This window comes from Athene cunicularia (assembly GCF_003259725.1).
Source record: "Athene cunicularia isolate RWA chromosome 3 unlocalized genomic scaffold, athCun1 chr3_part1, whole genome shotgun sequence".
Taxonomy (NCBI): domain Eukaryota; kingdom Metazoa; phylum Chordata; class Aves; order Strigiformes; family Strigidae; genus Athene; species Athene cunicularia.
The window spans coordinates 40,100,418-40,113,408 of record NW_020799097.1 but is presented as its reverse complement, the minus strand read 5'-3'; the positions used below and the strand labels follow the sequence as shown (position 1 = coordinate 40,113,408).

Here is a 12,991-nt window from a genome sequence, read left to right as displayed (position 1 = left end):
ACCTGTCTGACCAGCTGCACCACTTTGGTTAACCAGGCAGAAATATCTACATGTCATATCCCACAGGTACTCGAAAAGGGTTCAATTTAAACCAATTTATAAAATAGCCTCTTTGAACGAAACATAATTGTTCTCTGAGAATACGTGAATTCAACACTGCTAGAAAATCCCTGCCATCTGACGTAGAAGGATTTATAGGTTTAGTGGAAATTGCTTTCCCCACTGTCCAGATTAAATACTGCAGGATGATTTTTTGTATGAGTAAACATCCTTCCAATAATGATCAGACCGATAATGTCTTAAAAAGAGGAACAGGATCTACATTTGTTTTTTTTTCTTCTTGTATGGACTATTTCTGGATACAGAACCTTCAGGTAACATGTTGACTGTCCATAAAATGTATTTTAGCATCTTCCTCCTGCTGTGGGGATGGGTTTTATCCACTGAATGCAGAGCCCACCGGCAAGGAAAAGAAATACATGAGGTATACAAAAAAGGCAGGTGAGTCTCATTTTTTTAAATATTCTAATAGCTACAGTTTGGACAAATGTAATGTTTCAGGTGAAGATATAATGACTAACATAATTAGAGTTTGCATCTGCAGATTGTGATCGCTCAGTCAAAAATATTTGCTGTTGCTGTTTTTGCCAATGAATAAATATTAATGCATTTTATACAGTGAAAATCATTGCTCCTCCCCCCAAAACGGGTTTGTGAGGTATCTTAAAGTTTTAAAGGGTGCAAAAAAAGGAAGCATTTACTCATATTTATTGTGGTTAAAATGTGGTAGAGTATTTACATGAAAGTGGAGAGAAAATTTAGGTCCACAAGGACTGTTGCATTCACTGAAGAACAGATTGGCTTGAGATCTCAAATGAAAACATTCAGAATTTATTTTATTATTCCCATTTCATTTGTTTTATAGAGCTTTTGAGAGGAAAAAATTAAAGTCTCTCTGCAAACTTCAAGGCTGTGGTCAGTCATCAGAGGAAACAGAAAGAGCATTCAGAGTAGAGAAGATAAAGATATAAAGATATTTAAAATTATTTAAAATATTTTCTATTCTTCTCTTTCTCTCTCTTTCTCTTACAAAAAAAAAATCTATGTGACATTTTTCTCCCACTATCTTATAGACAGCCATTTTAGGAGGTTTTGAGTTGTAGAAGGCTTTTTACTACAACTGAGTTCTGATTACTTATATTCTATTTGGGGAATATTTGGAACTTTGTATGAGGATTTTTATACTCAGACAGACAGCAAGGTACATCTGGAGGAAAAAATCTTTGGGGTTTTTTTTTTGAGATTATAGCTGACACATTCAGTGTTCTTTTCAAATGTTGTGTACTTCTGCTGGTGACAGTCTGAATCTATGTTGTATCTGCTTTGCTAGTCACTGTTTCTGTCCTGTAATGACTCTGTGTTACCATCAGTATCGTAAAGTGTTCGGGGAAGGAAATGCAGGGACATCACAGTCCTGAGGAATTCAAACCACTCTTGTAATCCTTCAGGAAAAATGACTGAAAGGTGGAAGGGATGGAAAGTGCAGTGCCTTTTTATTTTCCTTTTGTAGCAAGTCAGGGCTACATTACAGAGTGATTGCAGGTTGGCACTTGGGTGTCCATGAGCCAGTTTATACATAGGAAATGGCTTTAGCAGTGACACCACCTTTGTGGAGGTATTACTGGCAAAATGGGTGCAGTGGCTCTGCTCATGATCAGCCCCCAGGGGATGCATTACCAGAGACAGTACGGATGCAAGACAGTCATGAAACCTCTGTTTTTGTTGAGACTTTATGAGAGTGGCAGTAGTGGTGACATGCTGGCTGTAGCAAAATAAAGGGGTGAGGAGCAAGGTATCACCATTTGAGCTGTAAAGCGTTCAGCACAGAGGAATGCATACGCACAGCCATGTTCTTGTTTAGGATCTTTAACGAAAACTCCCACTGCACCAAGTGCTTAACAGTGCCAGTGCAATTAAATGATACTATAACAAATCACAGCAGCAGAGTATTAAAAAAGTGACAATATGGAAAAGAAATAGCTATTCAGTTCATGTAGAAACTGCCTCTTCACCCGTTCTTTGTATGTACAGTGCAATTGCACAAGGACAAGCCCATCAGAAAGCCCTGAGGTGTCACGGCTCTAAGAAGCTGGGTCCACCGCCATCCCAGTGTGTCCATGCTGGCCTGGGAGGTAATCTCTGGCCTATTTCTGCCTCAGTAGAGCAATACTGATGCTGAGGAGGGATGATGGAGAGAGAGGAGCAAAGCTGGTGTGTGGCTGTAGGGTTGTTCTGTAGTGCCCAGTACAGTGCTCACTTTCCCCTGTGATGGGATAGGCTGTGAGAGCTGAATGGTTTTACCAGCCTTATAATTTGTAAGGTAAAAAAGGACAATTATGGTCACTGTCTGATTTTCTGCTAAGCACAAACAACAAAACCTTCTGTATTAATTGAACACTGAACTCCTAATTTATGATGATTACCTTCAGTGTCAAATAAACTCAGAATAGTATCACAGGTATTTTTGAAATTTGGTTTCCATCCATTTGCTCCTGTTCTGCGCTAGCTTGTCTCTTCTCCATCCAGGTATTTGCAGGTGGATCAAGCCCCCTTTTCATCTCTGCTTAGATATATTCAGATTAAACTTCTTGTATTTCTCAGTGTAGAATGTTTCCCAAGCTTTGACTCAGTCATTTGCTTGTTTTCCTCTGTCCCTTCACTGCTTTTCAGGATTGACATCAGGATTGGGTGCAGTATTTGTACAGTCCTCATGCAGGTGTTGTCACAGTTACTCCCATTGACCTCCTGGGACTGTGGTTATGGTCTCTGTGGCAGCCCTACAGTGGGAGATCATGTTTGCCAAACGTGACTCGGCATCTGTGTATGGCAGGACACCTGGTCTTAGAGGTACAGCCAGTCCCCTTTGCTCTCATGTATTGAGAGCTTGTCCCTGTTATGTGAAGATGCTGATCATATAAAAGTTTTGAAGAAGGCATGGTTCCTTTGCATTTTAAAGTCAATGCCTTTCTCCATCGCAGAATTAGATCCCGGAAGAAAAACAAAGCAAGGGGGGAGGCTATATAATACCAGGAAAAGCTTGCAGTGAAGATTGGTCCTCAACATTTTGTTAGTCTCTGTTTTCCTTCAGCACTCTGCCCTGAATATCCATTATGCAGAAGAAGAAGTTATAGCAATTGACTCTCTGAGCACTGATACCTCTTGCTCCATAAGGCTTGTGGTAAGGACCAGGATAGAAATCCATTCTTTCACTACAGCCTTTACCTTCTGAAGAGAACTGCAGTCCTCAGTGGAGGTTAATGGGGGAAATCTATTCAAAGTGGAAAAGGCTGGATCCACACCACCAAAGGATGCTCAGGGTGGTTTGATTTGCACCCATGGCCTCCTTAGCCTCCAGGAGCCCTTTAGGGACACGAGGCCATCTGCTTGCCCTACTGCCAGGGCTCAGCACCAACCACCGGTGTTGGCGGGTGGTACAGGCACCTGCTGTAGAGACTTGCCACCTTGTGTGTGCTGCCAGCATCCTGCTGTCCCTGACAGACGTGTCCACCTTTGCTCCTGATCCTCATGGTGCAGCTGACAGAGGAAATACACAGGCTTTTAGTTTGGGGGTTTTTTTTGATGGTGCTGTTCTGCAAGTGTTAGTTTCTTCCAAGGAGACACTTGCTCTGAACTCTGCTTTCAAATTAAAAGTCATCATTTTCTCTGCAGTTTTCAGCCCCAGGGCTTGTCCTTTCACTTGCTCAAATCCAACTGAGCCCGCAGCCTTTGTATTGTAGCTGATATTGTGGATGGGGCGAATGGGGGACACAGGGTCAGACACCTTCTCTGTCACAATTTTTGGTGCTGCAGGTACCACAAGGCAGCCATTCTAGCATGAGACACAATGGCCCTGAAGAAAGTTGAGCAGACAGGCATGGTTTTCCCCATGAAAGTTCATGCATACACCTGGGTCTTTTGGGGACTGGGTTTATGTGACAGGAATTTCACAAAAGATCACAAATAATTCCTTAAATAAATCTGATGAGGCTTTGGGACACAGTGCAGAGTGTGACAAGAAAATGTCAAATAAGTGTAGGTCAACGGATATATACAGTCACAGTGAAAGCAGCAAAGTAGAGAGCTTTATTGCATGGGACTTATTACAGAGCCCTCCAATATTGTAATTTGCTGAAAAAATGTCTGTGTGCTAGTCAAAGACTCAACTACTTATTTTTGCTAATCTCCACAGCAAATCATCTTGAAGGAATTTTACTTCAAAGAGCAGCAATATAAAAATAAAACCTTTCTCACCTTGCAGACCTGTTCACAGTTTGCAGCCAGCCATGTGCAAATCCTGCAGGGTTTGCAAAGCTTTTTATTCCTGTTAAATCCACAGTGCCAAAACTCCTACAGGAAGGCACTGAGATCCGGAGCACTGGCAAAAGGACTGTCTGCTGCTTTCCCAACTGCTCAGGCTCTTGGAAAGCCACCAGGCTGCACAGGGGTCACTAGAAGGATACAAAGAGTCACTAAAGGTCGAAACATCATAATTCCAACAAAAGGGCCAAAGCCTGTGTTGCTAATTAGACTTGCAGAATGTGCTAGAGAGGATGAGCAACAGGAAAACTACGGGCCTGCAGCTGAGCCCAGGTTGTTGTGCCAGACCTAACTGCTGGGAAAAAAAAAATCTCTTTTAACATTAAAATCTCCCTGGACAGCATTATAACCAACTCTTGACAGAAGAGATTTCACTGTACTAGATCTACAGATCGTGTTTGTTTAATCTTAGCTATGAGAGTTGCTTCATGTCTTTAGTCATGTCTTCAGTCGTGTCCCTACCATTCCCTGGCCACTCACTCTGCTCTTCAAACAGCAAGTCATTTTCTGCTTCTCTAGAGCTCCTGTCTATGTTTCTGTCAATACTAGCTATCTTTCACAGCAGTTGAGTGACATCCTCTACAATAAGCCCTGGGCTTGCTATCACAGGGTCTTTCTCTTGGCCAAAGCTCTTTCTCTTTTTCAGATGTTATTACAATTACTGATGCTTCCTAAGTGATGGGAGCCACCCTGCATCATTGTGTCCATGGTTCCTGCCCAGTCCTTTCTCAAAGACTCAGCATCATACTGAACATTTGCAACATCAAAGTTACCTTCCCTTGCTTTTGTTGAATCTGGATAGGACTTCTGTGTTGTCAGCTCCTCTGTTCTGTGGCCATGCTGTGTGTGAGCTGTCTGCACTCTGTAAATCACATGTGGCTATCCTGGTACCCTCACTGAGGCTGCCTCTTACATGTAGAGCAGCTCCTATGCTCTTCCCATCCCAATGCTTTCTCTGGCCTTATAAATTCATCCCTAACAGGATTTCTTCCTTTACCTCCCAGCAATTCTTAAGCCATTCTCTTGTCTTGAGAGTATTGCTCTTGTATCTTATCTTCAGGATTGATCCTGAAAGCATTTATTTGCATGAACAAACCTTACTAATGCAAGCTGTCTTTAAATCAGATCTTCAGAGTGCATGATAAATAAGCCTGTAAAATGCTCCTTGAAAGCATTGCCTATAGGAACACTTTATCTATAAAGAGCCAGATCCAGTAGAATGCTAAGCACCTGCAGCACCCAAGGTGCTACTTTTTAGGATCAGCAGTTTTTGTTGTGGCTTGACACCATTTGCACACCAGTGCTGAGTCTCAGGAGACTGAAAAGAGGCCCTGTGTGGGCTTCAGGCCAATGCAACTGGTGTCTCTCCATCCCTCCTGTAACTTGCCTTTCCCTTTCTTCCACCTCCTTCACTTCTTTCCTTTCTCTCATTCAAGGTTCCACCTCTTCTCCAACTTGCTTCTCTTTTTTTCTCCCTGACTTTCTCTGCCCTCCTCTTCACCTTCCTCATTAGTCTTGCCCCTGTCACACAGCTCTGCCAAGTTTTCTCCTGTTGCTTTTAACTCCATATTATTCTGTAACTTCCTTCTCTACTCCAGCAGCTGGTTTTGCTGCCTGTCTTACCTCTTCTTCCACTTTCCAGAAATCCTCTTCTTCTGTCCAACAGTGCTCATCTTCTATATCCTGCTATACATTATCTTATTTTTCATTATTTCTTTACTATTTCTTTCATCTGCCTTTCCACCCCTGTTGTTCCTTCAACTTCAATCCTGCATGGCCACTTTTCTTGGAAATCTTGTGTTTTTTTCTCACAACCCAGCCAAAAGTGTCCTCTATCTGCTTACTATTGCAAATGATGATGCTTTGAAAATTATATTTTCTAATTTCATCATTATCACCAGTCTCTTTTCATCCTTTCTAGAGTTTATTTGGGGTCTAAGTTTCACATAGCTTCCTATCTTTATTCAGGTGATTCATGGTGGAACAGTCTCTGCTGGTACCTCTGTAGCTATGTTCCTGCACCCATGTCCTGTGGCACTTTACTGGGCCACTGACGATAAAATCTCCAGTCAGTGTTGCCACAATGTAACTTGCTCAGGATCAGCAGCTTTGTACTGTCTTCTAGCTCACCATTACTACAATGTGTTTTATGAGCTGGTATGAGGAGACATAACAGGCTTTAAATTCCTATCTGCAGCCCAGCAAAGAAAAAAAAACAAAACAAACCCAAAGACTCTGCAAAGCAGTTTACTTCCTTCTGAGTATACATAAATTGTTTGATTTTCTGATTCTGGGATTGGATTCACATCTGAAATGCTCCTGCTGGTCTTTCTTCTAAACACTGCCCAGTCACCTTCCAAACTCACTTGTGTTTCTAGCACTCGCAGCTTTCGATGAGAGTGAACTTCACAGTGCGATGACATGCCATGTTTGTGTACTTCCTTTCAGATTTCTTCTCCTTGTTGCGTGTTGTGGAAATTCTTGAGCAACAGATTCCTGTTCACTTTCACCATTTCATCCTGATTTTATATCATTGCACCATATCACTTGACCGTTGTCTCCTTTCCCACACAGAGAAACATGCTTATGCTGCCTGGAAGCCTTCCTCATCTCCAAGCTCTTGCTTTGCTCTGTTGTTTCCAACTATGGGCATCGCACATGTGAGATGCGTTGGGATTACTATTATAATAGCATTGAAATACTTCCTGTTTGGTTTGCTGCTCCATTCCCAACTGTTTGTCTTTTTGAACACTGTGGAGCATTAAGCTGATGTTTACTAAGAAATAGCCACAATGATACTGAGACCTCCTTCCTAAGCAGTAACAGTTGATTTGGAGCCCATCACTATCTTAACATTGTTTCTGAAAGCTCAATGGAAAAATTTAAAAATACAAAGTATGAAACAACATACATTTTTCTGAATTTTTCTGAAGTCACTTGGTATAATGAGATTCTCCTGTAATTCTCCACTCATAATTCTAATTTTGACTACCTTAAACAGTTACATATTCTCAGTAAATATTGTCATAATTATTCTTTTCTCCCAAATAATTTAAAAAGCTATTGCACAACAGTGATCCTATCATAGATTTTCATGGGACTATACTGAAAACCTTTCTTCACAGAGAAAACTCTCCTTTATTCCTTTCTTTCTTATTTTGTAACCATTCACATGCAGGGAACTTCCTTCTTTCTGGCTAGCTGATTTCTTTACAAGTCACTGGAAAGGACCTCTCCACACACTTTTGGAAATTGAGGTCCACTGTGTCATCTTGGTCTTCTGCATCTACAAGGTCATTAACTTTTTAGAGAAGTCTATATTTTTAGTGCATAGAGTCCCTCAAGAAAAGTCAAACTACCTCTCACTCTTCTCCAATATATACTATATTTATCTGGTGCCTCCTATTGGTTGGTTTTACTATCTTTGTTATTTAATTTGACCAGTGGAGCAGTCTGTAGCTTCTCAGAGCCTACTTGTAGCTCTTTTTCCAAAGAAGTGGAAGTTGTCGCCTTCCATGCCTGTGACACTAAGGACAGTTTAAATGCTGGTTCAACAGTTCCTTACTTGGCCTTCTTCTTGGTAAAAAGCCTGGTGACTTGGTACAGATCAGTCCATCTACTTTTAATCTGTCTCTGGTCCTGTATCAATATGAATATTTCTTAACGTTGTCCCACCAGTAGAATTGTTACCATTCTGTACTTTTTGCAGTGCAAACAAATTCCTTAATTGTTGATGGTTTTGATTGTCTTTACAAAGATAGAGTGCTTTCATTGCTGTAAGGAACTAAGACAAGTGCAGTATTGATAATTAGCTAGTTATTTCCCATTCTGCATTTGTACAATTACTTCTCTCTACTCCACACAGTTCTTTGTATTCTCTTTTATTGAAATTCTTATTTACATCAGACCTTTTCTCTAATGTGTTGAGGCTGCTTTGAATTCTGATCCTAGACCCCAAAATGCCTGTTTCTCTTTCAAGCATGCTGTCATGCACGGGATTTATAGTTTTGTCACCTGCATTATTATTGAGAATATTGACTGGTAGTTTCCAGCATGAAATCTGTGAGATGTCATTTAATGTCTCTCAACAGCAACCTAATGGCTGTTACTCTAACCATGATCTTTCAACCATGCTCAAAGTCAGTTTCATCTCAACCGTATTTCCTTAGTTTAGTAATGAAATATGAAAAACCTCACTCCAATCTACTTTTCCTCCTGCTTACACTAAGGCAGCCAGTTACACTGTCAGAAAGGACATTAGACTGGTTTGACGTCAATTATTGCAAAGATTCACATTGAGTGATCTTTATAATCTCGTTATCCCTGGGGGAGCAGACAATCGGATCACGAGTTTGTCCCAGTTTCTTTCCAAATGTCAAAACTCCAACATGATTCTTTTGTCCTCTGCTTAAAACCAGGTTTTGTGTTCACCCTCACACTCTCTTGAGGGTTTCACCCACCTGTGATGTGTCCTCAGAGGTACCTGCTTACAGCTCAGACACTAACAGCTGGTATTCCCGGTGCTCCTGAGGAAGTGCCATCATCCTCTGCTGAATTAAATACCTCCAGTTTATCTAAATATTCTTTAGCATAGCCCTTCCCTGATCTGCACTGTGCTGACTGACATCTGCTTACAAGTTAACTTTTCTTTGAAGACTGGGACAGACATAAAACCTTTCATCACGTTCTGCATTTCCGGATTAGTTGCTCCCCTTCCCTTCATCCATTTCTCTTTTCCATTTAGCTGAGCCCTGGCACCATGCCTGCCTCCTCCTCAGCTGGCAGGGTGGACCTCAGTCACACTCCTTCTGCTCCCTCCGACCCTTCCTTTCAACCTGCGTAACACAAAACCCAACAAAAACACACCCACTGGATGCCATTTCTGCCACACAGAGGCACTGTCATTTTTGCAGCATCAGGTACAGTGCCAAGACCTCAGGTAGCATGAAATTTCTGTCAATAATCAACATGTGTATAGGTTAGTTTATTTTTTTTTTAATTTTTCCAGTGTTTGTGACCAGACAAAGAACAAAGGAAGTGCAAAATTTAAAGGGTGCATATAAGTCTCCCGCTTCTGCGTACTTTGCATTCTAAGATTGATTTAGATTCGAATAATAATGGATTAAAATGGGGTTCTCATTGAATTTTCTGTATCACTCAAAAATGAGATGGTAGAACATCTCTGAATCCCACTGTTTACAACTTTGTGATGTAAACATCAAAAATAGTGCTTTCCCCACTTCTTGTCATAGATTTAACCACCTAGAATAGCAGTGGGTCACCTTTCTTCACCATTTTTAAACCTATTAATCACGAGGACACATGACCCAACATAATTACAAGCAAATAAGGGCTTGTCAAATGCCAAGATAAGATATATTTTGTGATTATTTTTCCTCAGTTTTGAATGGCTTGTTTACAGCTCACAGCTTTGTAACATTTGAGTACAAATTAGTGGGTTTCCATGGTACATTATCTCGGGGAATTAGTATGTTACACAGTGGATCGTGTCTCCTGCAGTGCATGTCTCTGGATAAAAGCAGCTTCCTCCTGTTGGAAGTTTTTTCTCTCCTCCCTCAAGTTCTGGGCATTTTTTCTTCCTGTTCAGCTACCTCACTCTTCCTCCTCCTGCAAAGTCTTCACCCAGACCTGCTGCACCGCCTGTTCACCAGCATTTACTGCTTGTTGAAAAGGTCTTCCCAATTCATTTGCATGTTATGGGGCAACTTTCTGTGAACCCCCTGCCCCAAAACCTCTTTCTTTCCCTCCTTTGGGACACAGCCTGGGAGGGTCTTTAGCCTAGCGAGGCTCATGCATCTCTGGGGGCTGGGCAGCATCTCTCTGTGGTGAGGGGACACCCTTACTCATTCAGGACTGTTCAGGGTGTTCTCGCCCCAGGATTCATCCCACACAACGATGAGGCTCTGTTTGAGCCTGATGTCTCCTCTCTTCTCCTTCTGACATCTTTTCCTCTGGCTTCACCCAGTGTTTCCCCTCCCTCCCCACCTCTGCCTATTCAGCTTTCTCCTCTGTCTCACCCAGTGCATAGGCTCTGTTGCAGACACAGGCTCCCTTTAACTCTGCCACGCTTTTTCTCTGCGGAAACCTTCTGCATGTGCATACAATCCCCAGTCCCTTCTTGTCTGTCCCCCATTCCCTGCCTGAGCACCCCTGGCCTGGTTTGTGCCTTTAACATGATGCTGATGTGGTATGAACCCAAGTCACTAACTGGTCATAAGAGGGAGAAACAAAACCTTGTCAAATATTTAGGCATAGGTCTTTAATAAGATTTTCACATTTCTCACAGGTTTTTTAGTAGTACCAATATGCCTTTGCCATTCCTGTGTCCTCCCTGCCAAGGCTTTGTTCCCTGCAGGGAGTTGGACTGCCTCCACTGCTCTCTCCTGGTCCTTCTGCCTCAGGCAGCATTTCATCAGGGCCTTGCCCGGCCATAATTTTACGTGCAGACTGAGGCCATTCCTGCCATTCCCCTGCCCAGCAGAGCATGAAGGCTGCGCAGCATAGCAGGTGCAGGGTGGGAGGTACTGCACAAGCTGCCCACCAGTATCCACCCAGGGATGGGGAGCCCAGAGCAAGTGCCATGGCAGGTCTGGCAGGGATGAGGAAGTTTTCATCACTTTCATTACTTTCCAATTAAAAGTCCTGCTGAAAACTGGCTCAGCAAGCTCCACACCCTCCCTCGCCTTGCGTCAGTGCTGGGAGAGGCTGTGGATCAGCTGCACTGCAGCACAGCATGAGCTGCAGAGCTTGTATCTGACAAAATTAAGCACATGGCAGTTTCAGAGAGGTAGAGGGGGAGAGTCCACAGTCTCTGCACCTGAGAAGGGGTGGAGGCATCACCCAAGCATGAGACAAGCAGAGAGGAAACAGGCACCGCGAGTGTCTCTGCCCCAGCCACGAGTTGCCAGGCTTCCCAGGGCAGCAGGCACCTCCACCCTGGAGTAAGAGGTTTGGGGTCAGTTGCAGCCACAGCCACTGGCCAAAATTGATGAAATAGTAATGAAGGGGACTGAGGTTATGCCACAACATCATCTCAACAATATTTCCTGAGGCAGGATCTGTTTTGAAATTTCTTCTCTGATCTGCCATCCTCTTTACAGACCTAAGAATACCATAAGGGATGGAGAGAACAGACTGTCCCAGAATTTCATGAAATCTGATAATAACGTTAGTCTGCCCAGTCCGCCAAAACCACCAGCACCATTCCTCAAGGATGAATCTGCCTCCATTACTTCAGCAACTTACTTTCACTTTTCTCTTGAGGAAAATATAGTGGATCTTGCTTTTTCCTGAAGAACTGAAACTGTATCTTGATTTAACTCCTCAAGGAAGAATTGTTCTCGTATCCTGATAAGATAATCCTAATAAGAGTGTAAAATAGGTCACTGTCTACTGCAAGTATATTGCCTCCCATTGATAAAAAAGTATGTGCTTTATGGGTAGGAAGTGTATGCTGCATAAGTAATTACAATCTAAAATGTTAAGATGGGTAGTGACTTCTCTCACATTTGTTGTGGTTGCTTCCAAAATCATTTCAAAGATGAAGAATACTGTGGGTTTTCTGGTGCTCAACGCAAGTGTGGACCTGACACTCCTCTGGCATATGTCCTGTGAAGCTGGGCATTTGGAAATGCCTGCTGGGACCTCCATATGCCATGGTTGGACTGTCTCTTCTGAAAATCAGATAAGATTATTCCTAACCCTGCAAGACTTTTTGCTATGTTGGAGGGACTCTAAGCGCTATAATAAATCTTGGGCTAGGGAAGAGGAGAGAAACTGCTTTTTGCCTTGTGTCTGTAGCAATAGTGATGAAAGTCTGCTTTTGCTGGAATTTTTTCCCTAGATATCTTAAGCTTCAGTCACCTCATTCCCCTCCAGCCACAGCAAGCCTCAGTCTTTGGGGCAGAGGCATCTCCTGATCCCTTGAATCAGTGAATGGATCTGGGGCAATAACGATGACTTTGGAGAGGTTGCATCACTCCAGCTGCCATCAGGGGCATGAGAGCTACTCTGCAACGAACACTGTGAATAAATTCCACTCTGCTCCAATTATTGCTTTTTCATAAAGCATCTCAGTGAGCTTCATGAGCCATGAAATGCCTTTCAGCACTGTAACTGTTAGGGGATAAAAATTGACATTGGAAAGAAAAAAAAAAGGTTAATTATTCAGTATATTTTACCTCAGGAGTTATCGATTAGTTTTAAAGACAGCCTGTCACTCCAGCAAAGGCAGGAGTAACACTGTCACACTGCAATGGCCACAGTGGCAAACAGTGGCACTGAGCAATCCGTGAGCAACCTCTAGACTGAATTTCCTCAGTGTTGCTGTCTGCCACAAATGCTCAGGGACAGCAGATGTGCAAGAGAAAGCCATAGCAGCTTACCACTAATTCACAGCCTGAATGGTCAGGCTATTGGGGTCCCTTGATGGACCTGCCATTGATCACTTAGCCAGCAGAGCAATCGCCAGAACCAGAACGGAAAAGCTATTTATTAAGTAGAAAGAAATGGGGTTTGAAATCACAGTACCTGGTGATGACTGGCAACAGGTAAAGATGTTTTGCTGCCACAGGAGGGGGCAGGAAAGTGGGAG

General features: G+C 42.7%; 1 protein-coding gene across 2 annotated transcripts in view; it reads left to right on the top strand.

Annotated features, from left to right (window-relative positions):
* The first annotated feature begins 218 nt into the window (after nucleotides 1–218).
* GABRR1 (gamma-aminobutyric acid type A receptor rho1 subunit) overlaps nucleotides 219–12,991 on the top strand; it is a 32,408-nt gene continuing 19,635 nt past the window's right edge. Inside the window, exon 1 of one of the 2 annotated variants that reach the window (XM_026844207.1) lies at nucleotides 219–501. In XM_026844207.1, coding sequence (XP_026700008.1) covers nucleotides 380–501 — 122 coding nt within the window. In that variant the 5' untranslated portion in view covers nucleotides 219–379. The remainder of the gene's footprint in view (nucleotides 502–12,991) is intronic. The other variant, XM_026844208.1, reaches the window with a different exon arrangement.